Source organism: Aulostomus chinensis, chromosome 10 (assembly GCF_037954235.1).
Source record: "Aulostomus chinensis isolate RoL2024-O1b breed Wild chromosome 10, RoL_Achi_v1.0, whole genome shotgun sequence".
Lineage (NCBI taxonomy): Eukaryota > Metazoa > Chordata > Actinopteri > Syngnathiformes > Aulostomidae > Aulostomus > Aulostomus chinensis.
Window position 1 is genome coordinate 20,043,761 of NC_141329.1, and position 26,531 is coordinate 20,070,291.

The 26,531-nt window shown below is 40.7% G+C and overlaps 1 protein-coding gene across 2 annotated transcripts; it reads right to left on the reverse strand.

The window, feature by feature from the left end:
* Nucleotides 1-393: 393 nt before the first annotated feature.
* igsf10 (immunoglobulin superfamily, member 10) lies at nucleotides 394-13,938 on the reverse strand. 2 transcript variants are annotated; one of them, XM_086216336.1, is made up of 10 exons: nucleotides 13,733-13,938; nucleotides 13,233-13,509; nucleotides 11,078-11,207; nucleotides 10,460-10,850; nucleotides 9,109-9,876; nucleotides 7,136-8,929; nucleotides 5,422-6,786; nucleotides 4,145-5,048; nucleotides 3,345-3,711; nucleotides 394-2,958 (listed from the first exon to the last, which is right to left on the reverse strand). In XM_086216336.1, exons 2-10 carry the CDS (start codon nucleotides 13,433-13,435, stop codon nucleotides 1,411-1,413), a joined length of 7,470 nt encoding a protein of 2,489 aa, XP_086072462.1. In that variant the 5' UTR covers nucleotides 13,436-13,509; nucleotides 13,733-13,938; the 3' UTR covers nucleotides 394-1,410. The 2 variants fall into 2 exon arrangements, with proteins under 2 accessions (XP_086072462.1, XP_086072464.1); XM_086216338.1 differs by lacking the exon at nucleotides 13,733-13,938 and having other exon boundaries at nucleotides 13,233-13,713.
* Between the last annotated feature and the right edge of the window lie 12,593 nt (nucleotides 13,939-26,531).

The window sequence follows — 26,531 nt, forward strand, 5'->3', positions numbered from 1 at the left end:
CATTTGCTTTGCATTGCCAGCGATATTGTTCTTTCTTGTCCTTGAAATATACATTGACCTTAGTACAAGAAAAATTACATGATCTCAGTTCTAAATATAAATACTCTGAAATATATGTCACTTTTCCTGCTCTCTGCCCCCTCCCTCGTCTCAATTTGCTGGAAGGTAAAATTGGCCCAAAGTCACAAACAAAAGCTAAGGACTCCCCTGTGGGTCTTGCACATTTAAGAACTGGACGAAAAACTATTTTCACAGCTGGAATATTAAAAAAGGGAGTTTTTTGCTGAAACCAAAGAGTTTTACCAGCAACCTCTGTCTGTAGAGTATTTTACAACCAGATAATCCCAATGAATTTAATAATTTCACAATATTAACAGTGATTACTGCTTATGTTCAATAGTGATGTGTTTTATTTATAATCATCTACAAGCTGTTTTCAATGTATTTTTGCAATGGTGTGATAGAAAAAAACAACTTTCAAAAACATGAAACACATCAGTTTAATATCATTTTTTCCTCCCATACATAAGTAGCTACCACAAAAAAAGATACACACATACAGTATTATTACAGGTAAGCATAATGTATAACATTACTGTAAATTCTTGTGTACAACACAATCGATCAATAGTAGGCATCTACAACCGTTTTAACCAATGAACTGCTCTGTAAACAGACAATCAATTTGTTTGAACTGTCATCCAATGAGTGTAATAATTCAATATGGGTTGAAAGCACTATATTGTGCTGTACTGTATCCATGAAGAAATGCATCCAGTGTAAAACAAGCCTCGTGTGTTCTGAAAAATTCTCCTCTTCGTTTTCCCCTTGTGAAATTCAATGAATTGCTCTTTGAAAGATATTTGTAACGTGCCAGTTGTCTTTTTCATTTGCTGCTGAAGGAAAAAGCAATGTGTTATGACAGCAAAACCTTTTGGGTATTGTGTACAGGGAGTTGAATACCCAGTGGAAGCTTTCTCTCTGCCATTCATTCTGTTACAATTTTTTTCTGTGGCTGTGTTCACTGTAATCCTATCCCTATGTGTTGCCAGCAATACCTGGTAAATGAAATCACATTAAGTTTGACTCTGTGAGTCTTTTTTCCCCTGGGAGAATCAACCTTCAAATGAGAACCACCATCATTTTCCAGAGCCCCAGTTCCAAATTACAATAACAACATTCTACCTCCAGGATTTCAGTTAAAAGCCCTCCCCCAACTTTAAATGTTCAATTCATTCACTTCTTGTGCTCTGTACATTTTTTTCATCCCCATTTGTCACTTCTTAAATAATGATCCACAAGCTGTGATCCTCATCCTCACATGAGAAAGTGCTTCAGACACAAGCGATGTGTCTGTTAATGTTGACATGTTTTGTGGACTGTCCTTCAATTATTCAATTACTTTTTTCCTCACAGCACACGCACATATGTGATCCTTAAGTCTTTACCCAGGAGGTTCTTGGCCAAGCACATATATTTGCCAGAGTCTGATGCAGAGAGTCTCTGGATGATGAGAGTGCCCTGAGGATGGAGCAGTTCGCTGCCCATCCGTCTGCCCTCTTCTGCTGTTGACAGAACTGAATGATCAGGCAGCTCCCAGGTAACATCTGGCTTTGGGATTCCAGTTGCGACACAGTTGAGTTGTATAGGTGTCCCAGCAATTGCACTCACAGTAGGAGGTGGTCGTGTTGTGATTCGTGGAGGGTAGGCAATGATCATAACAGGGACACTGAGCACAGCCTCCCCAGCATCATTCTGAGCCCTGCAAATGTAGTTTCCTCGGTCATGGAGCGTTGTGTCCTGAACAACTAGAGTACCATTCTCTTGCAACTGGTAGCGCCCCAGGATTTGAGGCCTAGTGAGGGTGTGACCCCCAGGAATGGTCCAGTGAACATTGGGTTTTGGACTCCCCTCAGATAGACAATGAAGGAAGAGGGGTTCCCCAAATACACTACGTATGACACCCCTCGGCCTTGTCAGGATGTAGGGCTTCTGTCCGATATCCAGAACTATTAGCTTTTCTATGTAGCCCATGAAATTCTTGGCACCACAGTGATACTTCCCAGCATCTTCAATCCGAGAGTTGTATATGATTAAGCTCCCTTTGTTGACTTCGTGGTAGTGGGCATGATCATGTTCACCAGTAAGGCGTGTTCCATTAGGCAGTGTCCAGATAATTTCTGGCTCTGGATGCCCATCAGCAGAGCAGTTCATAATCACAGTTTTTCCAATGCGAGACACAATACGCTCATTGAAAGGGTTCTTAAAGATTGGCCTTTTCAGCATACTGGTCACCTTCAGCTGCACCACCAGTACTGCCTCTCCTCTGCCATTTCTTGCCAAGCAAATAAACTCTGCTGAGTCAGTAGGACGCACGTTCTTTATTTCCAATGTTCCATTTTGGTGGACATTAATCCTACTGCCAAAGTATGGTGCTGTCAGGAAGATGTTATCTGGCATTATCCAAGTAATAGTAGGTGTTGGATCCCCATCAGCCTTACACTCTATTAGTTTCCTGGAGTATTTAGAAGCAAAATCTTGTATTACAGTCCTGTTCTGCTGATAGCCATTGATGACTGGTGGATTACCATCCATTTCAAGCTTGTAGACTTTTCTGTTCTCACCAGCAGGGTTACGAGCCATACAAATATACTCTCCAGCATCAATTAGCGACACACCTCTTATATCCAGAGAGCCATTAACATGCATTAGGTAGCGTTCATTAGATGCTGCTATTATGTCATTGGTGGGTAGCATCCACAGGATTTTTGGTTTGGGTTCTCCAGTTGCTTCACAGTCAAAACGAATATTCCCGCCAGGCTTCACCTTCGCATAGGTCTGGCTGAGTGGTCGAATCCTGGGGGCAGCAGTCACCACAGTGATATGCACATGCATCTCATCCTTTCCCACTTGGTTCTCAGCAATGCAGGTGTAGTCTCCTTCCTCTGACATACCAACCTGGAGAAAAGTGGCATAGATGAAAAACTTTAGAACAATTTGATTAAATTTGATAGGATAATGGCTCAATCTTTAATATTTTGGACTTAAAACGGATCAAGATCTGATGGCATTTGAATGTCCTGTATTTTCATAACGTACTACTTTGTGTAATGAGCTGGAATCCTGTCTCTCATTGATTTCAATAATGCACCAGTCTACCCTGTAAATGAAATAATCACTGCTCCTAAAAATAGATATATCAGTCAAACAGAGGGTCATGGCCATGTTAATTTTCATAAAAATGTAGCTACTCATGGACACTCAATAACATCCATAGACCTTGGTGAATTTCTGCACTCTCCAATTCCATTTACAGTAAGAATGTTGTGGGAGTTGACACTTACTTGATTTACGTAGAGTGTTCCATTGTCAAACAGGGTATAGCGTCGTGTTCGTCGTCCTCCAGCACTGGCATCAGCCTGCAGAGCGCTGTTGACAACAGTACCATCCGGAAGACCCCAGGAAATCTCTGGCTTTGGAGCCCCTGAGGCTTTGCAGTCGACCTTCAGATCATTACCGTAGGGCACCTGCTTCTTGCCGTAGAGCTTAGGCTCTATTTTAGCCGGCTTCATTGTCACCCTGACCTTCATAAGTTGTAGGTCATCACCAATTTTATTTCGTGCGACACAGAGATAGTCTCCCTCATCTTTATCAATCACAGTGTTGATGATGAGAGTACCATTATCTAGGATCTGGATTCTGCTGCCCATCCTGAAGAAAAACACAACAAAAAATTAAATACTTTTCCAAAGGCATTGCAAGAATCAGAGATGATGTAATCACATTAAATAATGTCATTATTCTGTAGTTTAGTTAATGTATCAATATAAAAGTTTCAAATCAACATTTTAAAATCAAATCAGTACAATATAATTTGATGTCTTGATTTTTGTTGTTGCTTTTGTTTTAGCATTTGGATACTGCTAAAATTTTATTGATTTTATTATTTATTGTTCAGGTTTGCTTATTTGAAGTTAGATATAACTCCAAATAACTAAATAACTCCAATTTAAACTTTTCTATTAGGAAGACTTAGATATCTGTCAGGAAATGGTTTTGCTGTTTTGTCCAATTTTTTCAGCTTTTACCACTGTGGTTGTTCATGTTAATTTTCCCCGTGCTGCAACCGATGAACGAAACTTACCTGTGCCATTGGTCCACCACTGCTTTAGAGGGTAGCCTCCACATTATCCTTGGTTTAGGGTCTCCTGTAGCTGAACAATTCAGTTTCAACTGGTCCCCAAAGAACTTCTCTGTTAGGCGTGGGGATATCTCCATTATTTTAGGAGCAAATTCCTGTCTCTCTACTGTCAGTGACACCACTCTTCGCTCTGAGCCAGTAGAGCTGGTAGCAATACATTCATATTTCCCATTGTCTGTTGGAGTCACATTCTTAATGTGGAGGGTTCCATTGTCATACACTGATATCCTTGATTCCCTGGGAGACCTATTATAATGCACCACTGACCCATCATAGAGAACCCAGTGAATACTGGGCTGAGGGTTGCCTTGGCCAGTACAGGGCAGCCATATGTTTAGGCTTTGAACAGCCTTCACTTGCTGCCGTTTCTCCTCCAGGATGTCCGGTGGAGCTGCCACCACTTGTAGTCGAACTGTAGCAGTATCAGCTCCAGCTGGGTTGCTGGCAATGCATTTGTAATGGCCTCTGTCCAAAATCGATACCTTGTCAATGATAAGAGTACCCCCAGCACTCACCGATACCCTTCCAGTAGGTGTGCTTTGCCCCCTGACTTGTGTTCGGTTGGCCAGAATCCAGGATACCATAGGTGTGGGTCGACCCTCCGCTTTACATTTCATCTCCACAGTTTTACCTGCATGAGACTTAATATCACGAAGTTTTGGCTCAAGGATGCGGGAGGGGTAGGCCACCACTGATAGGGTGACAAGAAGTTTATCTGACCCATGATCATTTTCAGCGAGACAGAGGTACTGGCCACGGTCCTTAATGTTGGCATTCTGGATTGACAGTGTGCCATTGCCCAACACCTCAAACTTGCCCATTCTCCCCTGAATGGCAACAGTGCTTCCTGGGGTATGGAGAGAAAACCATCCCATGAGAAACATGCCACTTCAAAAATGTTCACTTGCAAGACAAAAGTTTGACTATGCAGCATTCATCAAAATTAGTTGAAAAGCAAAACATTTACAATGTTCCATCCTAATGTATTCCAAAATCTCTTTGTCAAATCAAATTTATTCGACAACAAGCATGCACTATAGGCTGGACTAATAACATGTGCAATCATCCAGTCCCCTAATTGGCTATGATGGCCTTTCTCGCCAACCCCCTCACCTCATTTGGAAGTGTGAACACTGTGTGTGTGTGTCTAAAAAAGGAAGTTTTACTTCAGTTTAAACATAACTTTTTAGTATTTAACAACATTCAAAGAGTGTCGGTACCTGTGCTTGAAAAGCGTCGCCATGATATGCTCGGCTGAGGGTTTCCAACAGCTTCACATGGCAAGAAAGCATCTGAGTTAGACAAAACAGTGAAGCTTGCTGCATTGCCACCAACTATCTTAGGCTTGCTGGTCATGGCCTTGGTAGCGGCATGGGTAGCTTCATGATTATAAACACTGGAGATGACATCGTGTATGTCCTTGCTGTTGTATGTTGCAGGAGTGTTGGTGTATTCCTGCTCCGCTGTAAGTACGGTCATTGTGTCAAAGGTAATGTGTCTATCCCCACTGCCTTTGGACCCTTTGCTTTGCACAGTCGGTCGGGTTCTTCTCACTGCTGTTGGACGACCATGAACTCTGGTGTTAGCTGTTGTGTAAGGCTCTTTTGAGGTAGCTAACATGTATGTTGTTGAAGGTGTCACAGGTGTTTTGGTTATAGAATAGACTGGTGAACGGGTAGGAGTGAGCCTACTCCAGTCATATTCCTGGTAAGAGTATGTCTCCTGGTGAGATGAAAGAGTTACTTTTGGTCTGTCTGTCCGGGATGCTGTGAACATGGGCTTGGAGACTGAGACAGTATGTCGTGGTACCTCAGTTGTCCTCATGGTAGTTTCCATGGTTTTCACTGTTGGTATCTCTGTGGTTAAAGACTCAGTTGTACTCTTGGGGAGTAATTTAATGGTCTTTGAGGGTCTTCTTCCCCAAAAGGGCCTCCTGCTCTGTCCTTGCCACTTTATTGTCCCACTAGGTCTCAGCCTATTTATAAACCAATCATCTGGGGGTCCACCAGACCCAGATGAAAACCCTTCATCAGGGTTTTCACTTGAAGATGGTTTAACAGTGGGAGGAGAGGGAAGAGTCTGTAATTCTGGTGGTGATTCAGCTGTGGTGGAGGACTTGGAGTAATATGATGAGCTCAAAGTAGTTGGATGCTGAGGGGTGGGCCCCTGTGTTGTTAGCTCAAAATCTCCAGAAGAGAAATCTCCATAGTCATCATCAAATGAGCTCTCTTTGCTGTCTGAGTGTTTGGACGGGGTCAAAGTCTCAGGTTCAGTCTGTGAATTTGCAGTGGTGGTGGGCCTTGTTGCAGGGGAGGTGGTTGAGGTCATTGTTGTAGTTTCAGCTGTGGTTGAGGTTTTGGGGGTGACAGTTGTCTGCCTTCGCCTGCCCAGCACACTTTCCTTGAGTCCGCCAAAAAACCTGTTCCATACAGTTCTCCCATGAGTAAACCTAGCCTCCGCGGTTGTCGTGGTAGTGGTGGAGATGAACAGCTCTTTATGTGTAGTAAAAAGTGGATCGATTGTTGGGTCAACCTCAGGGGCATCAGCAGAGGTGGTGTAGCCACTGGATGCTTCTGGTCTGGACTCTGTAAATGTGAAAGGAGCAGTTAAGGAGTCAGTAGTTAAAACTAGAGTAGAGCCAAAGTGCTTTGTCTTTCTTTTCCCTCTACAGCACAATGCAAGTATTTGCGCCCAGTGGGGTTGAGATCTGGTGGCCAGACAGTCTGTATAAGTCACATAATTTTGTACTTACATTGACCCCACTTGTAATTCCACCTCTCTTGTCATTTATTCAGGTATTTACTTTAGTTTGTCTGACATTTAGATGACTAGTGTCACCAGAATTTCAGTGTTACTATTACAGTGACATGAGATTGAACAGTGAGGCACAGCAAGATGATTGATTGGCTCAACATACAAAACAAAGTTCCTTACCTGGGGACGGTTCAATCCTGTATGGTACAGTGGCATTCACTTCTTTCTGTACTGATGGCTGTTTAAATCTATTGATAAAAGACTGTATATCAGTAATCTTGTTGGGTTTAATAATCCTCCTGCGGCCCTGGAAGGTCCTTCTGCGCCCGCCTCCCCTGCCATTCTTGTGTGGGATGATGTGGATCCGCTGCTGAGAGATGATGGTAGATCCCGGAGGTAGGCGGGGTGATTTAATAGTTTGGGTAGTGTGGAAGGTGATCTGATCTTGCTGCCTCTCTGTGGTGGTAACGGCTGTGAATGTAGTCTGGCTTTCTGAATCTGTATGAACATATAGTTCCATTGGACTTGGTCCATCCCTCATTGGAGTGACATTAGGGTCTGCAGTAAATGACAGTGCTGCCCCAGTAGAAGTCTCTGGTTCTCCAGGTTGTTCTCCTGAGAACTGGAGCTGAGTTTCCAAAGAAGAATCTGTCAAACTGAGTTGGAGACTGACAGGGTGCCTGTTTGAGGGTAGTTTGGTAGTTTTTTCAACGGCATACAACTTTGCAGTCTCATGAAAACTAGAGATACCTGTGTTATGTGAAAGTGTGTCATATGGTGTGACTGCATCACTTTCACTATTTATCTGTTCTGCTGGATTATGTTTTATGGACTTGGCTGGTGTAGAATCTGACTGAATATATGACCCTGTTGTTGCTATGTTTGTGGTTTGTCCTTCCTGACTTGTATTTTCAGATTGTCTGATCTCCTTTCCAAATACTCTACTTTTGTGTGGGTTACTTACTGTTGGCTTAAATACAGTAGCTACAGTGATGGGATGGTCTTCATTTTGATCTTCACCTGAGCCAATTTCACTATCGCCTGAAAAAACATTGTCTGACTCTAAAACTTGGACCTTCTCTCTCTCTTTCTCAGTCTTTACCCTAGCTCCAGCTTGAGCTTTTTTCATAAATTCTGCAAATTTCCCTGGGTCCACTTTCCTTGGGGTTTTATCAAAAACTCTGCTGCTCCAAATACGTCTGCTGCTAATTGGACCCCTCCTTCTTTGTCCCAGTCTGCCTCTGAAGCCTCCTTTGCCCCGTGATCTGTGTCTGGAGTAAGGTCGATCTGAAGTAATGGTCCTTGATTCTTGACCAGTTCTCTCAGAGGAAGTGGATGAAGGGATCCCATTTAAGGTTATTTTCTTTTCAGCCAACCCAGGATCCAATCTGACCTCCATTTCCATCATTGAGCCCTCATTGTCAAATTCTGTCACTGTCTCAGGCTTTTCCCCTATCATTGTCACCTGAGAGACCAGCAGGTCAACTCCTAAGTGATTGGCAACCAAACATCTATAGAATCCTCGATCCCTTGAGGTGAGGCGCTCAATGTGCAACGTTCCATTCTCATACACCTTCCTGTTACCATGGGACTTGTCCAGTATTGAGTGGTCAGGGAGGATCCACTGTACTGAAGCCTCAGGACCTCCTGTGGTGCTACACTCGAATACAAGACTTTCACCCAGTTGCCGTGATACTTGAACACCATTGACATCGGTTTCTTCGACATCAGGGGACAAAACAGTCACTCGAAAAATCTGAACATCTGCATCCAGGTAATTTGTGGCAATGCAGAGGTAGAGGCCTGTGTCTGAGGTATCTGCACCCCTCAGAGTGAGCTTCCCTTCAGCAGTGATTATAATCCTCCTGTCCTCACTGGTGTAAGGGGCTCTGATTTTACTTCCATCTGGTAAAATCCACTCCAGCAAAGGCTTTGGCTCACCCTGGATTTCACAGTTCATCTGTGCAACACCACCTATGTTAAAATAAGATATAATGCATATTAACATGTGTAATGTTAAAGTGCTGCTTTTTGAGTCATTTGAACTGCTGAGTTTTTATGTTGGTAAAAAGTTTAGCTATGGACAGATGGACTAAAATTGAAGTAATATCAGCCAATAACTTCTTTATTTAGACTAAATCTCTATATCTCACCTGTTAAGACAGCATGCTCAGTCTTGGTTTGGTTGTCTCGCTTTATCATGGTCCAGGAGTAGCGGCCTTTCTTCGGGGATGTGTTTTCCAAACGTAGGTTGACCACAGATTGATACTTGATGTGCAGAGTAGAAAAAGTGGTTGTAGTGCGGTCAAGTTGGAAGTCAATCTCACCCTGCATCAACCATGCTGGCAGGGTTTTAATTTCAGCCTCAATGTGTGTGTGAATCCCCTCCTCTCCCTCTGTTGCTTTCATCTGAGTATAACTATAGATCATTTCTGGGTTTCTGGCCAGCATTAAGCCTCTCTCTAGTCTCATAGGAGAGTCACTATAGGTGGCCAGTATCTGCCACAACTGCTGGATGTGTTCATAGTCGATGTTACACACCAAATATGTGGTGATGTGGGCTGTTAGCACAGTTACATTGTTACCCTCCTCTTCCTCCATAGTTAGAGTAAGGTTCTCAAAATGAGTTGGCCTCTGGACAGTGCAGGATAGGGTGGCCTCCAGCCCAAACTGGTCAGTCAGGTTCATTTGCATGGAGCCTAATGGAACAATAAAGTCCTTGGGGGAAACTAGATTAAAGTCTCCTTCATCCAAGCTGATGTTTTTCTGCTTCAAGTGAGGTTGGATCCAAGGTTTGGTACAAGTGAAGGCATCTCTAGGAAGACGGGATAGAGGTCTTTTGTGGTAAAGGGAAGGACTCTCACAAACAGGACACAGCTGGCCTCTTGGATATCTCCTGTCTTGCTTGCATTTCAGCACACCTGGAAACATTTAAATCAAGAAGTTTAGCGTGGAGATGTCTGCATGAATGACAAGAACCTTCACAGTTTCCACATTGAAGGTGAACAAAAAGCAAAAAATTATCAGCACAATACGTGAACCATAAAAGATCATTATTATCACCAAAATATTGTAAAGCTGAGTTCTACATTGGTAAAGTCATGACTGAAAGGCGCAGGTTTGCTCTTCTGTGTCTTTTTATGTAGCAGTGGTGATGAGAAGAGAATATGGTCTCTGTCTGGAGGGATGTAACGGCAAAGATTTACATGTTTTCTTTGGATGTATGCCATCATTGCTTGGGAGACTGAAGCACTAGTTAGTTTAAATGACAAAACTCTTTTAATGTATAACAAATTATTGAAGTGCTAATACAATTAAGTATTTTTACCAGATGTGACTTATTAAAGCTGTTACAAATTACAAGTCCTTAGAAGGGAAGGGGTTTCACAGGGAAGGGGTTGCTTAAAAATCAAGACAGCAGATTCTTTCCCTTGTTTTTTTTTTTTAACTTACAACTTCTAGCATGTTTTCAGACACCAAAAAGAACACAGCTCTACTCCTCACCTGTGTTTCTCTGTGTCCACGGGGGGAACCAGCTCATACGGCAATCGCATGTCCAACGGTTGCCATGGAGGAAGACATTCTCCAGTTGGCTGCATCCTGAGAAAATATCTGCAGGCAGGCTAGTGAGGAGGTTGTCTGACAAGTGGATGTTTCTCACTGAGGACACCTTGAACACCTGGCTGTGTCTCAGCGTGATGAATGTGTCTGGGTGGAGCTGCTGGAGACGGTTACCCTCCAGATGGACCAATTGTAGATGGGTCAGACCATAGAACGCCTCTGGACTAATGAACTCAATGTGGTTGTGGTCCATGTGAAGTCTCTGAAGACTTTCCAGGCCTTTCAGTGTATCTTTGATGATTTCCTTGACTCGATTATAAGACATCTTCAGGACCTGTGAGTAATTGAAAAAGTGTTATTATTCACATAAATTAGATTTATATATATATATATATATATATATATATATATATGTATGTATATATATATATAATTTGTTCAAATACAAAAGAACTTTGTGATTATTTAGACATTGGTAGGAACAAAAAAACTCAGAAGTAAAATTTTGGAAGTGCATTGACATCTTTCAAATCTTTCAAGGTTACTGACACAGCACTTTACCTGTAATGACTTGAGGTCCTGGAAAGCTCTGTCTTCAATATTGTGAATAGTGTTGCTATGCAGCATCAGTAGCTCTAAGTTTTCAAGTCCTGACAGATCATTTTCTCTTAGGACAGTTAAACTGTTGTACCTAAAAACAAACAGATAAGAAGGACTTTCAGCATGGAATTATTCAGTTTAATGTATTTTTAGGACATATGAAAGGACTGTCTAGATACACACACGCACACACACACACACACACACACACACACACACACACACGCACACACACACACACACACAAATGTTCTGACTGATAAGACATCTGCTAAGGTTTACCATGTAGAGCTGCATTATGATTATGTGAAAAAAAATCATAGGTAACTATTTAGAAAGTATCCAAATATAAATAAATTTTTTGGAGCTATTTTCCCTCCTTAACAGCTGCAGGAAACCTAATAGGGATGGTAAGCATGCATCATCCTCCCACTACACATCCATGGGAACTATTGAATTTGACCTATAAGTGGAACACAGATGCTGCACAACTAAACTGTATAACATTTATAGAGATTTCAACAACAAAAAAAATTCTTTCTAGGTGGCACAGTGGTGCAGTGGTTAGCACTGTTGCATCACAGCAGGAAGGTTCTGGGTTCGAGTCCCGGCTCAGGCACAGGATCTTTCTGTGTGGAGTTTGCATGTTCTCCCTGTGCCTGCATGGGTTCTCTCTGGTACTCCAGCTTCTTCCCACAGTCCAAAGACATGCAATTGGGGTTTAGGCAGATTGATACTCTAAATTGTCTGTAGGTGTGACTGTGAGTGTGAATGGTTGTCTGTCTCTATGTGTTGGCCCTGTGATGGACTGGTGACCTGTCCAGGGTGAACCCTGCCTCTCGCATGTAGCCGCTGGGATAGGCTCCAGCCCCCCGCGACCCTGAACAGGAATAATTGGAAGAAAATGGATAGATGGAAAAAAATTCTTTCACACTGTCATTGTGTCTGTCTCTAAGTTCTAGTTACTTATTGTTCAGCACACATTTTGACTTGACGTATCACATCACAAAGCAAAGGTGTAGGTAATAACATTAATTAGTCAGGGCTTTAAATGACAGTCAGTTAAAATACATCTCTAAAGCTTGTCTATAAGTCATGGGACATTCTGTGCATAATCTGGAAATATTGAAAAAAAATCCAGTTCAACTGTTCAGCTGTTACAATGGTAAGAGGCAGACTTCATATGGACGTTTATTAGCAGATGAGGGTTGTTGTATATTGCACTCCAATGAAGTATAGAAAATATGCTGCTTGTACAAATAAACTGTGTCAAATATGGTGTTCCACCAAAAAGTAACAGTACAGGATGTGTCATTCTCTTCATGGCACTGGCTAACTGGCGAGTAGAGAGGGATTCTAGCTCCTTGGACAAGAGACAGTTTCGAAAGGTTGATATTCCAAGGTGAGAAGCTAGCTGTCAGTTATTCTAAAAAGGGCATTTTAATTTAATGCTCCTGAATTTTGTAGCTATTGACCTTGTCAAACCTTGACCATGCAGCTAGCTATCTCGCTAACCTCCAAAATCACAATGAAGTAATATTCAACAACAGCAACAACAAAAAATACTAATCATTGATGCATCTTTTATTTGCATTCTTATTTTTTTGGTTAGCCTTTAGCGTAATTGTTGATGTATTTTTTTTGTCATTTGAAATGCTAAAATGGCAGCTAACATTAGTAGGGAATTATAAAATTGTATCGTTATCATTGCCAATTCAAACCATTTATCAATTCAGGTTATGGGCCTTATTATTGATTCCCCTATCGATTCTCTTTGAGTAAAAAAAGAGTACACAGTTTATAGACTGTATACTGTGCTCAAAGAAATGTGCATCAGCCCTGAAACATTTGAACATGCTAAAATAAATGACACTGCTGCTTTGCTTTTCAAAGCTGTTGCGATGACATTGTGTTGCAATTCGCAATTGTGAGAAAATAGAATATATTCAGGCGCACTATAATGATTTCTAGCGTTAATGATAGCCCTTTTTAAACAATTACAGGTCCATCATTAAGGCATCCCTGATTTCAATATTACAGTTTGTTTACTGTTACTCAGAATATAGAGATCATCCAAATGCAAATGCTACAAACAGAAATGACAGAGCATGCTCACCCAAGGTTCATTCTTTCCACAGCTGGCTGGATGTGGGCAGGTATTGTGGTCAGGTACCTGAAGGTGCAGTGGACTTCAGTAGGAACATAGCAAGCGCATGATCCAGGACAGTCAGCTCTCACCAACATCACCAGCGCCAAGAACAACAAAGCCCTCAGCGGCCACCTCCGCAGGTATGAAGTTCTACAGCCACACACACTCATGGTGCACAGACACGGGTTTACAGCTGTTGAGACTAGAGGGGCTACACTTTGTCCTGGGCATTAATGAAACCCACCTGGAGAGAAGTACAGCGTATTTGCAAAAATTGAATAAGGGCAGATCCTTTTGTTAATCCCATTCATAGCTATTCGCTTTAAAAAAGTATTCAGCAAAGGAAAATAAGGGTGATGAGATGATAAAATTGAACCAGAGAAAAAAGTTACATGCAAAATCATGCAGATGATAAATGTGAATATGAATATATGAATATTACACCAAGAAAATTCAATACACAATACCCTCTATCCTACAATCTTCCCCATCGCAGCTGTAGAAATCAGAAGTGCTGTATTGATATAGAAATCCAGTGGAAGAAACTGGTCCAGAGTGTTTCCTCTGAGGAGTCCACTGTGTCTGAAGCACAGAGAGACCGGAGTCATGTCTGTGTGAGAGTTTAGTAGTTGAGAGCTCACATTGGTCTCCTCCTCTGCACCCCCCCCCGTAACCTGCTGAAATGTAATCCTGGAGTAACTGCGACTACGTACGAAGTACATTCAGGGAAACTGTCTGCTGGAAAGAACACCCATCTGTTAGACTTTTAAAACGCCGCCAAAATCTCTTCAGTTCACAAGACTGGAATTATTCACTGCTGCCAAGATATTTTAGCCTACTTTATTACATCTTAGAGGGGAAACTTTTTGAAGAACAAACAACCTGAAGCACACAATGTAAACGTGATTTATTTGTTCCTGAATTATTCTCAGTTTTCCGCATCTCCCTTTCATAATGATAAATAGTGGCGGATAACGTTTAGGCATGTTATGACTCGTGTACCTATTTGCCTTCAATACAAACTTGGAACTCATCGTGCCAAATGAAAATTCCATTCCAGCATGATGTTTAAAGGACCAAAAGCATTGCACATTCTTTGCTCTCATCAAATGGAATATTTGAGTCTATTGTTGTCTTTTATTTGTTTGTTTTTGAGGCATGGTAAAGCCACAAAACAACCGTCATTCCAAGTACCAAATGAAGCGCCTCGGCTATTCTTTTGTCTTTTTCCAAACTCCATTTATTTTGGCCAGTTTATTTAGTCTGACTGTTCAGTGTATTTAGATATCAACATATTTAAAAACTCAAACTAATGGAATCAGTTGACTTTTATGTTCACTCAAGTTTGTTAAATTGAGTTCTGATACCCTAAACCATCTCAAAGCTACATTCCCTGATTTTATCTGTGAGAAATGTGTTATTTACAGTCGTCCCCCCTCATGTGGTTAACACATTGGGACCATCAACATTTTTGAATAATTCAAATGTAAACAGTATTCGTGAAGAAGTACCCTTCAGCTCAGGCCGTCCTTAAATCACACCAGGAGTATTTTTGGTCTCCCAAATGATGTCTCCTAAATCTGTTGGTTTACCGCGGACCACATGCACACATCAACAAGCATGCACACACTTTGGACACCTCCTCACTCACACACATACACACACACATGCACATTTTCCCTGGGACAGAGAGAGAGGAGAGGAAAGATTATGGTATTGGGTTTAGGTAAAAAGATCCAAAAATAATCCGAAAATTGTCAATGGACCAGTACTCTGTGTGGAATTAAAATTTTTATGGGGAAGCCTTTCATCATTTATTTCGGGTCCAAGTCATCACCACTGTTGTTTATTTGGACATCTGGAAACTACACTAACATGTGGACAACAACACCTCTTCTCTTCTTCTCTCTTCTCTTCTCCTCGCTTTCATAATGGCTTTGCGTCATCTGTTGTTACTTTTCATTTTCAACAGGTTTCAAGTAGGACAGGAACAGTTAATCCTGTACTGTCAGACAACATTGATTCACTTACTTAACTTTCGTACCCGTGCTCTATCCTCGTCTCTCTGAGGTAATCTTGATACAAAAACACATTAATTCAATTATGCAGGATTTGATCTGTCCCCTACAGTCAGAGTGAATTTAATCTGCCAACAGAGCAGATTTTTTTTTCCCCTGTGAAAACAGATAGAGTTAATTGTGTCCTGGCTAGTGTCATCATTATTACAGAAATGTTAAGCCTCTTCTAAGAGGTTGTAAATTGCACCGATAAGAGGCTTAGAGGGTTGAGAAGAGGAGATGAATCGTGTGAGTGTGTGTGTGTGTGTGTGTGTGAGAGTGTGTGTGTGCGCGCGCGCGCAGCTATGTGGCCTGGATGATATGATTTGTTTGTTTGTGATTCTGCTGATCACAAAGCTGAATGTGATTCATCCTTTTTTTTTCAGGCCATGAAATCTGTTTCCTCTTTGACGTTAATTCACTCCAGACGATGGAGTACTATCAGGGAAGCTGTATTGCTCTTAAAGTTACAATGCTTAAAAATACGGTGGTAAAATTGTTAATCCATATGTGTTTTTAATTACTTTGATTGAATTAACACCATATTGTTTAATAGCTATTGTTTCCATACGAACTTCTTTCTCTTACTGATGGCAGGAAATGATAAACAGGCATCGCTGTCTTTTCTCTACACTCGGTGTGGGCTGAGGGGACTGAGGAGGGACGGCTCCACTGTTAAAAGTCACAGCTAGCTGCAGGCTCAGAAGAGTCTATAGACACATGCAACACTGGCCTCAGCTCCTCACACTCACCGCTTGATTCAGGACCCGGGGGCCCCCACCCCAGTGGGAGGTGAATGACAGGAATAGTGTGGTTTGGAAAACTATCACCTTACATTAGACAGTCAACATCCTTGACATGGTTTTCCTCATGTGTAGAATTCCTTCCTGATAATTCAGCAAATACTATGTTCTCAGAGTTCTTGTGTCACAGTTACAATCATGAGTCACTTGCTGTTTGCTGTTTAGGGTTCAACGCTCGTACTGTGGAAGAGCATTTCTGCCAGTCAAAGGAAAGGAAAAGATAAGATGTGGCTTTGAATTAAAGTATAAACCAATGATCAGCAGTAATTTTGAAGGTTAAAAAGTCAAAAGGATGAGATCAAATGTGAAGATAAAAAAAAGTTATTCATGAGATGAGATTAAAAAATGTTGAACAATTGGATTCAAGTCTTTATTATGAGATACAATATAATAGTGCAGGATACAAAAATCGAAATTAAAAAGAAAACACAAAACTGAAGTCAAGACCAGACAATAGTACAATTACATCTAACATGACAGTCTGGGCCTCCTTGCTGAGGCTGCTGCCCCCGCGACCGGGACCAACTGGATAAGGACGACGACATCTGACATTCCCAAAAGGTGACGCTGACACCTCAGCCCCTGCATGAATGTTCTTGAATACTGTCCTCATACATTTTAATTCATAATTTCAAATTCTCTATCCCCCAAGTTTGACTTTTTTTTTCTTAATCTAATCTTGACTTTCTTTCCCATATTTGTGACTTTTCATCCCTGAATTTCAATGTTTTGTTTTCTAATTATTACTTTTTATCCCACAATTTTCAGTTTTTTGTCTCGACTTTAACATTACATTTCTTAATATTTCAACTGTGACATTTAATACTGAATATTTTTATCCAGGCGATTTTGCATGTTTTCAGTGACAGAAATGGGCTCGCTTACAAACACACACACACACACACACACAGACAAACACACACACACACACACGCATATTTTACTTTCCTTCTGGCAGATTGTTAATTTTTAAGTCCTGCTGTGACTCTTTAGTGACTGAAGTTGTCCATCTAAACTACAATTGCAATGCGGCTCATGTGTCTAAACATGTTCCTGAGGCGAGTACGCTGGTAGCAAGTTTCTCAGAGGGGTAAACAAACAAGGAATGCGCTTATTGCAGAATGTGGAGAAGCATTAAAGTGACTTCATACTCTACATAAAGGGAAGAGAAATGATTTATTGTTGCGCTCTCACACTGGCACTTTGAGAAAGAGAACGATTATAAAATGCAGGCAGATGTATGACAGTAACTTGTGGACAGATGGCCAGGTTTTGTTTTGTTTTTTTTGCAGTTTTTGATGAATGCCACATGTCACATTTTGTTTTTGTGTGATGTTGAGTTACCCAGCGTCTGTCTTCTTCTGTGTTTATTGAGTCGTTCGATATGTGCTCCTCTTTAAGTGTCGGGACTAAGGAATCAAATTATCTCAGAGGAGATGTTTGTCACATGTGAGGATGTCTGTTTCCATTTCTGATCTGCAGCACTAACTTTGTGTCCAACACATTTCCTCTGTTCTTTTAGCCACTTTGACATCCCCCGAAAAAAGGAAGAAAGAAAAAGATCATGTGTCAAAAATTGATGCGATTCAAAAAATGGCTGCCGACATTGCATGAATTAAAATGATGCAATGACTCCCGATGACAAAAAAAAACACTGCATAAAGATACTTTCAACAATACTTATATACAGTAGTTTATGTTGAGAAGTGCAGTTTTAATAACTTTGTTGTGCCGTTTCTTGGAATTCATCTGTGTGATTTCTCTCCTGCATACTCTTTGACTCAGGTTTCATAAGAGACCAGCTAACTGCACACAGGGAGCCTGACTTTCTTGACCCGTGTTATTAATGTGACATTAGTCATACATGTTAACAGCCGTCTGTCGTGAGACTGAGGTGACCTTTTCCCTTTTAGGTTTGTGCCATGGGAGGGTGACTTTTTCGTTCAAGATAGAAGCAACTTAAGTTTAGAATCTGTGTGGCAAAGTCTCAAAGCTGATCGGCCTCTTTTCACCATTTTCTCACCAAAGAGAGCAATAAGCAATTGCCTGACTGTGTGTGTGTGTGTGTGTGTGTGTGTGTGTGTGTCTGTCTGTCTGTCTGTCTGTTTTTTGTTTGTTTGATTGTTAGAAGGATATCTTAAAAACTAATTAACATAGCTGAAAATATACCCTGAATAAAACTGCTAATCCTGCATATCGCTGTTGGCGGTATTGTTGGCATAAAAATTACAATCAAATTCCTTGAGTCTGTGTGAAATAGTTGAAAGGACATTTTGTCTCTGGTAATCAGTAGCCTGGACTGGGACCTATTCTTGATACAACAGTCAATTCCTTTTGAGAAACTGATCCAGTAAACCTATTTTTGGCAGTTGAAAATATAATTTATGATCAGATTGCAATTAGATTATGTGTATCCACAGTGTTATTAGCAGATGCATGTGTTCTCAATGTCCATTCTAGTTGTTCTGTGAAACCTATTGTATGGCACTGTTTACACAGGGGATCTAGTAATACTGATAATTACTATCATACTATTAGGATTAGTGGACTTCGGTTCTGGAACAGACACTGGAACTCAGTGGCTTTAGAAAATGTCACTCAATCCAAGCATTTGGTTCCTGAAAAACTGAACCCCATTACTTTTCCGTTCCAAACCCCTTATTTGTTTTTCTTTCCTTCTAAGACTGTAAAAGATAACTTTCTAAATACACACGCAGGTTTCAGTAATTGTAATTAATGCCTGTTTGCTTAAAAATGCTCAACTGCAATGTCAGTGACAATCACACAATGATCTAACGGTGTTACGCAGCCTTTTGCTCAGCTGGTCAGTTGGCTAACATCTTATTAGCATCAATGACTCCACCTGGACATCTGTCATAATTTAGCACTCCACACTTTTATTAGAGCTTAAGCTTCTTCTGTCCGTTGGTTTTCAGATGATAGGAACCATGTGTGCTGACTTTGCTATGCAAGGCATACTGTTGATGTGTGAGTGGGCCTATTAAATGCCCCATTTGTTTTGGTGGAATAGGTTCCACACTGCAACAAAGCGAGATATGCATCTGTCCCTTCTCACAGTAAACAGGGTTTCCAGAAAGTCTGCAGTTAGTCCTTTATACTTTTTTCATTGTAATTTCGCAAGAAAGTCATTTATAATTTCTTATGAAAGTACTGACTTAGTATCAATGCCATCCAACTGATGGTACTTTCCTAACAACTGAGGATATTACGGTTGTAGTATTTTATATCGTGGAAAAATAGCAATTCCTAATATTTTCTGGAGACAAGAAATAGAAAATGATATGATGTTGTACAAAAACAAACAATACATTGTTTTGAGTAGTTAATTGCTCATTGACTAAGTGGTTTATCAACTAATATTTTCACTTCTATAGTGGTCAAATGATACATTCAACGGTGTGGCTACATATTTGTTCACCATTAAATAAAAGGTTTTACGTTTCCATGTTGAAGATTCTGAGGATGCTCGAGGGGCTTTAAAGACTTGCAACATGAACGTGTGTGTGTGTGTGTGTGTGTGCTTGAGGCTTTGAACGCATTGGCTTTGAAGTGTGAAAAGCAATCCCACACTTGATGGATGCTCTGTTTGAGTATATTAGCACAAAGACGTAATCAGAGGAATTTCACTTCTAACGACTGACTGACTGACTGATCTGTCGGCCTACTGGTGCAGGTACTCATGACAAATGTTTTTCATCTTTAAAGCCAAAGTGTTCCACTGTTCTATTCAGGTTTATATTTGTATCGTCTCCTCATCTTGATTGACGGGATTAAGCAAAGACGTTTCTGTTCATGATGCATCGTGCGGCTTCAACATTCCAGCGAACGATGAAGTGAGGGATTTCTGCTGAGCCATAGTTAGAAACTGGAATTTGGTAATATTTTTGCCTCCAAATGTTATTGGAGGTCTCAAAATTCACATGTCTGTTTGGCATTGACCTCGTCAGTGATGATTAATGAAAGTGTCAGTGACTGTCATCTGTGTCAGTGAGCGCGTAAATCACAATGATGGGAGAAAGCGGTTTGGCTATGGGGAGGATGCTCATGATAGCGAGAAAATGTGCTGGGGATCATTCTTGGCATCTTGGATGTGTGGTGATGGATCTGTCCTCTGGAGCTGTGATCAGCAGGATCTTTGTATTGTACTCAGTGTTGTGAGTGTTTGGGGGCCAGTAAATATTGACTGTTCTCGTCTTCAACACAAAACAAAACCAGATGGTTATTTTCTGATATCGTGTGTAAAACCAACGAACACGTTAGAAAAAGCTAGAGTGAGAATGACAAATGGATTTATTTTACGACGGATTTATGGGTATTACTCTTCTCATGTTCTATACAGTCTTGGAAAAACTCTTGGCTCCCTTTGAGCTCTAGCTGGAGACAGCGGGGATGATTTTAGTCGCTCTCTGCAGAGAGTGCACTACTGAACTCTGCCGTTATTCTCAAATCCCTTCATCCAATCCCTCCCAACTGTGCGGAAGAGTCTGCAATGAAGATTGGAAGCAGCAGTATGAGTTCGTGTACGTCCCAGCATATATCAGACCTGCTTTCCCTGCAAGTGCACGAATGACCTCGAGACACGAAGAGTTTCGGTCAATATGCTCCAAAGATGAAAAACCTTTAATTTACTTGAATATAAAAAGTATCAGTTCTTGTGCTCTTAAACACAAGCCCGTTTATACCGCGCTCTTTCTCAAGCCTACTGTATTTGCATGTGTGTGTGTGACGTTACTTGAGGAAGCAAGATACTCCTATTCTCATGCTCCAGTAGTCTGGGAGTATTTTCAATTTTGAGAGCTCATTAAGCTCTTTGAAAGCTTGAAAGAGCCGGTGTCAAACTCTGTAAGTAGTGTTAAGTGAAGCTCTCTAGCTTTAAAACCTCAGTAGGATGCAAACATGCAGTTTTCCTGGTATGCATCACCAAACTATCAATTTGGCTTCCACTGAGTGTTCGCTTTCTACAAACCCGTGTTGGTTATTTTGACCTCACACCCTAGGAAAAATATTCAGTGTAAAAGTACAAATACTATTAAGAGGTGGTGCACGATTACTGACATCACAAATATCCCGGTCAATTATTCAGCATGCAGAGTGTGAAGAGTGTGATGTGGAAACTTATGGCCTCTAGGGCACAAACGCTGAAAATGGACTTTTTATGAACTAGAGGACATCTTTTGTCCAGATGTGGAACTTGTGAATTGAAACATATTTGCATGTTCTTCTGGAATTTTTAATGAGAGCGAATGGGAGTAAATGTCATTTTCATGACTGTAATCGATTTAGTTTGGTACTAATGTAGGTCAAACACAAGATATCATATAGAGAGAGATGTTTTTGTATGCCTTCATGCGCGTGTATTTACACTCTTTCCAAATTGGAACAGCTATTGTATTTAATATATTCTTACTACTGTCTGCCTTTTGACATGGAAGCAGAATTGCTCAATAGATAAAATGTGTGCCTGAGGGTAACGGGCTAAACCAGAGCCAATCTGATATATGAACTATGACAAAGTGTTGTGGCAAGTTCACTAGTTGGACCCCAGAAGCAGACACAGAACCAAGGGAGGAGCCGTTTTACTGCACACTTGAATTAGCTAACCAACACCGGCTTCTCTGGTGAGAAGCAGTGTGAGTAGAGGTGAGGGCTGCGCCGATGACTGGCAGTTAATTAGCAGGACTGGCAGATGTAGGTGGTGAAAGCGGGCATACGGGCACTTAACCACTCACCCCCAAAAAGCTTTTTTTTTTTTTTTTTAATTAATAAGAAACACAGTTTAGTGGCACAAGCAATTAGGGGAGGAGTAAAGTGAGCGACTACCACAGGAGCCATGACAAAAACACTTCATGGCTGTTCAACCTGATGAAAAACTCGTGTTTGTCCGACTTAGTGGTTCCTGGTTTTAAACGCTGCTGTGATCTCCCTGTGAAGCTGCGGACGTTACTGGTACGGAGAGATACAGAGGCGCAAACTCAGAGAGGTAAAGAAAAACCAGGATTCATATTTTTTGAGTCACGCTCTGGATCGGTTTCCCTTTGTCACCATATGTCTGTTCCTTATAGACATACAGAGTTAAAAAGGAAACACAGTGAGCTGTTATATCTTTTCCCTCACGTTTATCTGCTTGCTCGTGCACAAATAAGCTGTGATATATCATAAATACAGGAGTGATTACCAGTATAAGTTATTTCAGTAACTGGTGCGTGCCTATGTAGTCATGCACATACTGGCTTCTTCAGATTCTGCTCATAAATAATGTTCATTCTCCTCTGGAAAGACAAAAAAAAAAAAAAGACTCAGGATGCAGCAATGGAGTGCAAGGATGAACCTCCCGGGGATGATGCCCTCATAGTAAACTTCTTGTTCCTTTCCATCTCCCTTTAACCAAATGTTTTCCATACATTTCCAATCTACATCCAGCTGGAACCCTTTAGGCAGTTTCTGATCAATTTAAAGTTATTGTTACTTCAGGAGGAAGAAAACAGATCTCCTACTTCTTGAAGACCGTGCAAATATTTTCTTTCCACCTATTTTACTTGATTTTTTTGTATCTGACCAGTGCTTTTAGCCACAAACAATATGTCTGTCATGCAAGTCATTTCAGTGGCGTCGTTTCGCAGGTTTCCTGATATTTTTGTGTGTGTGGTGTGTCCTTGTGGGCATTTTTTAACGTGCACTTGGATGCGCAAGTGTGTTATTGCAATTGAATGTGTCTGACTTCATTCCGGCATTTACAATCATGCCAGAAACACTGTCATTTGAGAGAGTTGTAAACTCATGACTTTACTGCTCTGTTTGTCCCTCTGATTGCTGTGATCAAATTGCCATGGCAACTTCATTCAGCAGGGCCATGGAAAGTTTGTGTGTCGCCCTCTGCAGCGGATTGAAACTTCTCATCAAGACTGACTCCTTAATTACTTTATTGATTTGTCTTAAATTCTCCAGTTGGGTGTAAAATTCAGTTTTGCATCATCATTATTTCTTAGTACTGTCAATAGCTTGCACTAAGATCAAAATCATACAACCGAGCAGACACTTAAGCAATTATTGATTTACATGTGCACATCTGTTGTAGGATTTAGAGACCCCCCCCCCCCACACACACACACACACACACACACAAACACAAAACTTTAATCCAAAGCACAACTCTTCCTGGTTAAATGGTTCTGTTCTCTGTATGCAGTGTTGTCTGTCATTGTTTGATCCATCTAATGATGCAGGAATTACTTGCTTCTGATGGTCAGGATCCTGAGTGGAGGCACTGAGCCTGCTGTTTGTTGTGTTCTCAACTTCCTGTCATGTTTAGCAGTTCTGACTCTCTGTAATACCCGAGGCCTGAACATGAAGAAAACATGATAACATATGTTTCTGATCTACTGCTCCAGAACAAGAGCTTGGTCATTCAGGACTGTGTAAATAAAAGTGTCTCCTGCCACCAATTTTAGCCACTTTTATTCCACTTTTAGTGGACCTTCGGGCCCTATTGGTCCTAATAAAAACAACGCATTCCATAGGAGCCATTAGAGAATATGAAGGTCCTGCTGGTGGTGCAGAACCCCCCTCTCTATTCATTCTATTCATCATCCTTCCCTTTCATCTGCATGTTTGTGTTAATGTCATGAATGAAAAACAGCTCTAACATTGTCAGTCGCATGGACCATTATAAATATGCAAGAGTTTAAAGAACATAATGTTTTCAGTGGGGGGCTGCATGGCTCAGAGGTAGAGTGGCTGTCTAGCAACCGAAGGGTTGCTGGTTCGATCCTCGCTTGCTCTTGACAGCCCTGCGACGGACTGGTGACCTGTCCGGTGTGTACCCAAGCCTCTTGGACAAAGTCAGCTGGGATTGGCTCCAAAATGAGTACATGAATAAATTCACTCAAATCATGAATAATCGAATGAGAAATTCTTAAGCTGCCAAGGTTTTATCGGCAAAGTACCTCGACGTAGTGTAACAACGATTTTAGGAGAACAGATCGGCCCTCGTGTGACGTTACCTGATCCAGTTGTTGTAACGATATACAGAGCATTTATAGTCTTATTATACTTCATGTGTGACTGATATCTCTGGAACTTTCCCAAAGACCTAAATGTATTCCACATGAGGACATCCTATCGACAGAGTACTATAAGTTTGATGTGTAAGAATCTGGTTGAAGAGTTTTGAGTCTGTGTATGAATGTTGAGAGTTCAGTTTTTTGACTGTATATTTGTTTTGTGCATGTTTGAAAAATGCCAGCCAACATCTTCAACATGTTCATCTTGTCTCTACTTGTCAAATAATGCTGTTTTTTTATGATCTTATCTTGAAGAACTTGCGCATCTGCATCACTTCATCATCAATACTACCACTTTTTGTCATTGAAGTGTTTTCCTGCTGATTCTGGTACGAATACTTGTACTTCCATTACAGTTTTGATGTGAGTTTGCTTCCAGATGAAAACTCAAATTTACATGAACATCTCACAATATAAAAAAAAAAAAAACGAGATGAACGTAGATCAGAAATGGCTTATAGAATAAGGAGCGATAGATGTGTTGTACAGCTCACGTTAATGTTGACAATTTGACATGGTACCCTGCTAAGAATATTTTCTGTTTGTAAGGGTCTTGGGAATTGACTTACTCTTCCAAAGTAAATATAACCTCTAATGACCTAAAATATCTCTGATGATGTAAATATATGGCAAGACCATCTCAAATTTGGTAGGTTATCCATTTTTTTCTGTCCTCACAGCCGGTTGAGGTCTCAAGACCATAATCTGAAGGACTAACCTGTGGACTTGTTACTCAGGAACACGTACAATTAAATTATGAGTATGCCTGTTAACCTTTATAGCCTCATTTTCCTCCAAATATTGAGGCAGTTAATGTCTGATGAAAGTCTTAATTCAATAAATAAATTAAATAAAAGACAATTCAGAAAATGTCATTAAAGACTATGTAAGCGAACCGCAAATGGAAAACAAACTTTCCGTGAGTAATCTCTCGTGTGAGTTCAACTGCTAATCTTCAACCACATTAGACCAATTATGGCTACCACATGTTACAGATTTAAAAAAAAACAAAACCTAAATGTAAAAAGATAGAGAAAAAACAACACGCCAGCATCCAACTTCTGTGGAGATCAAGGACTGCAAAAAAAAGAAGAAAAAAAAATCAACACTATCTAGAAGCCAGAAGATTTTTGTTGTTGTTGTTGTTGTTGTTTTTGTTGTTGTTGTTTATTTGCAAAGTGCAAACTTCAAAACTTCCAATCCTGGCTTATCATGTACACTACAGGCCTGTAAATCTTATTGGAAACGATATAAGACTGTAGATCAACTGCTGTCTCCCTAAAGTGTGAAGCTGTAACGGCCCACTTTCTGTAGTTTGTCTGCATGTGGGTCATTGTCAAAGGCTGATGCATAAACAAGATGGATAAGACGATGGAAAAGTGCTACTATTGTGTTTTAGTGTTTGCTTTTTATTTCCATATACCGTGCGCTCAGATTTGATCACGGCCCATTCTATAAATCACCTCTCCTTTTATGGGTTTGTGGCTCTAGAGGATTGCTGTTGCATATTTGCGGGGTATCTTTCTCAGACTGAATTTAGTGATATGTCACATTGCATTTGTCAGATGTATTAAACTGCCCGTATGACTGCCATGTACAGGCCTATGCTAATTTTGTTAAACCTGAAAATGTTATTATTGAATGTAAATGAAATAATCCATAAGAGAACATCAGCAGTTGGACACAGTTATGTTGTGCATGGGTGTGTCTGATCCGATTGGTCTCAGCCCGTCAGTATCATGACAGGATTTTTCCGTCTGTCCTCCTCAGCCTCAGATTCAAAACAACGAAAGGTTTGAAGCTGATTGGGTGCGGGCGCAGGTTCATGGTGATCTTTCCTTTATAGTCTTTCTGTCTCTTAAATGTACACGCCCATCTCTAGAAATGCAGTTAATTTATATGAATGCATCAAAGATAAAATAGACCACAGGTTTCCATGGCAACACGGTTGGGTGACGAGATAAGAAATATAGTTGTTGTGCACAGCGACCACGCCCGACACAGTATGTTACCATGATGTGCTCATAATCCCAGCCAGGCAGCGAATGCTCTTGCAACATGGCTGACATTACCTGCAAGATATCAAGGAAAATATTCTAATATAACATTTAAATAACATTTTACTGATGTTAAATCATTTCAAATTATATTCCTGTGGCTTAAATATTAGAGAAAAGGTTTCAATGGGAAAGTTGTAGAATATTTTGGGGACGTTGTTGCATGTTTGATATGAACATACCGTAATATTTTGCCCCAACAAACATTTTTGGCTTTTTTTTTTTGTTGGTGATTTTCTTTCCTACCCTTTGCAAGAATGTAAATAAA